Source organism: Poecilia reticulata, linkage group LG7 (genome assembly GCF_000633615.1).
Source record: "Poecilia reticulata strain Guanapo linkage group LG7, Guppy_female_1.0+MT, whole genome shotgun sequence".
NCBI lineage: Eukaryota > Metazoa > Chordata > Actinopteri > Cyprinodontiformes > Poeciliidae > Poecilia > Poecilia reticulata.
Window position 1 is genome coordinate 5,590,200 of NC_024337.1, and position 2,359 is coordinate 5,592,558.

General features: G+C 40.5%; 1 protein-coding gene across 1 annotated transcript; it reads left to right on the forward strand.

Annotated features, from left to right (window-relative positions):
* Positions 1 to 308: 308 nt before the first annotated feature.
* On the forward strand, positions 309 to 2,354 carry bcas2 (BCAS2 pre-mRNA processing factor; the record flags this gene model as incomplete). The annotated part of the gene is made up of 7 exons (XM_008413131.2): positions 309 to 509; positions 1,300 to 1,392; positions 1,493 to 1,563; positions 1,705 to 1,866; positions 1,945 to 1,995; positions 2,089 to 2,169; positions 2,267 to 2,354. Coding segments are annotated over exons 1-7 (639 nt in total), but the record flags the coding sequence as incomplete, so codon positions are not given.
* Between the last annotated feature and the right edge of the window lie 5 nt (positions 2,355 to 2,359).

Below are 2,359 nucleotides of genomic sequence, written 5' to 3' on the forward strand. Positions count from 1 at the left end.
ATTTAATAAAGTCAAATACACAATAAAGACGGCTGAGATATAAATTCTGTAAAGCAAATCTACCCTGGTACATGTAGGCAACCAGCTTCTGTACATGTTAAGCCCAAAATGCTTAACATGTGGAAAAAAGAGAATGAACTAGAACATAGAAGGGTAATATTGTCTGACGAAGATGGTATTTCAAGAGAATTCAGTTTTTGGTTATTTTTCTCAGTGGGATTGCATCTTCACTGTTGCTGCAAAAAAAAAGTAGTTTGAGCAGTCATCCTCCAATCCAATAGGCGGCAGTAACTACAACTTGTACAACAGGATGTAAATATTCTCTTCCGGAAAAGCTTATAGTTGGACTTACCTAGTCCGTTTAGCGTTTAAAAGAAGTGAACCTTCAAATAAAACGATAATTAAACAAATTGAAAATGGCCGGAACGGCTTCAGTAGCAGGTGAAGTTTTTGTGGACGCTTTGCCGTACTTTGACCAGGGTTACGATGCTCCAGGTGTTAGAGAAGCGGTGAGTAAAAACATTATGTGCTAACAGAAACGTGTTAGCTGGCTATGCTGCATGGATATGAAGCAGCAGAACACCTCGGTGTAGCCTTTAGCAGTTCTGCAATTTGTTTAAATTGTCTGTAGCGACACAGGCTTAGTATGCTTGGAAACTAATAAAATAAGGTCTTGATAGACTTTGTGGTGTCTTGTTCTCGCAGAGCAAGGGTATAGTTTGTAGCTAGAGCTYAAGAATAATGCTTGTAATTGTATACGTTCATRTTCTAATGACTTACTATTTATGTTGAGCAGTAAGAGCTTCCCATTTATAAAATGGGAATGAGTCAATTCTTGAATATCAACCATAATCAGTGTTATGCCACTTCACCCACATAAAGAACTAATTCCTAGAGGGCAATTAGTTCTATACAAAATGTATTTTTGCATGATTTTGTACCTCCATTTGGGTCTCTACTGGTTTTAGAAACAGTCYAAAAACTGAAGCTTATTTGCATAAAAGGGGGCCAGAGTCCTAAAACAACTCATTCCAAAAAGAGTTCAAAATAGGCAGAACTGAGCAGTTGAAATCTCATTATCTGATAATGATTTTGTGCCAAAATGAGAATGATTATCTGAAATCGTCAGAAAATCATTCTGAGATTATCCGAGAATGATAATATCAGAATGAGATGAAGTGACCATATTTTGTTTAGAGCATAAACCCATCCTGACTTRTTTAAAAGGAAGCATAATTTCTTTGAAAAGACTGAAATTTTTGGAAATCTGTCAAACATTAATCCCGTTCATTCCTTTAGGCTGCGGCGCTGGTKGAGGAAGAGACAAGAAGATACCGGCCTACGAAGAACTACCTGAGCTACCTGCCTACGCCCGACTTCTCAACTTTTGAGGTGAGGAATCCATTAAGACAACCTCTGGTTGATTTTATCAGTTTAGGCAGTGGCAGAAAATTAAYAGCATCTCAATGTTTCTCATCTTTTTGCTCATCAGACAGAAATTATGAGGAACGAATTTGAACGGTTAGCAGCTCGGCAGCCCATGGAGCTCCTGAGCATGAAGAGGTAAAACCTGGTCAATGCAGAAACACTGTTTTTTTGAGTGTTTTTTCTTTTTATGCTAACCCACCAATACAGAAATGTTCAGTTTAAGTGCACACATTTTTTAGCATACACTTAAAACTTTTGTTGTCACTCTTTGTGGAGATATGAGCTTCCGGCGCCCACGTCAGGACAGAAGAACGACATAACGGCGTGGCAGGAGTGTGTGAACAACTCTATGGCCCAGTTGGAGCACCAGGCAGTCCGGATCGAGAACCTGGAGCTCATGTCGCAGTACGGAACCAACGCATGGAAAGTCTACAACGGGTGAGAGGCATCAGCCTTTTCTTTCAAAGGCTGTTCACTATTTGAAAATGGCTGACTGTCCTCATCCTCCTTYCTCAGCAACTTGGCCTTCATGATTGAGATGGCTCAGAAAGAGCTTCACAAGTTCAGGTAAAGACAGCAGGATGGTGGTATTTGATTGCCCAAAGTCCTTTAAAAAAATTATAAATACATTTTCATAGATAATGTGCTTAACTTCTACAGGAAGCAAATTCAAGATTTGAACTGGCAGCGYAAGAACGACCAGTTGGCAGCTGGAGCCAAACTACGCGAGCTAGAGTCCAAGTATGTTAATGAGAACGCTTGCATGTTTGTCACGRTGCGAAGATGAGACCTCACRGTACTCTTCTGTGTCTTAACATATGTGCATTTCCATCCGTAGCTGGGTGTCACTGGTCAGTAAGAACTACGAAATCGAGCGGGCCATCGTTCAGTTGGAGAACGAAGTCGGTCAGCTCCGACAGCAGCAGGGGGA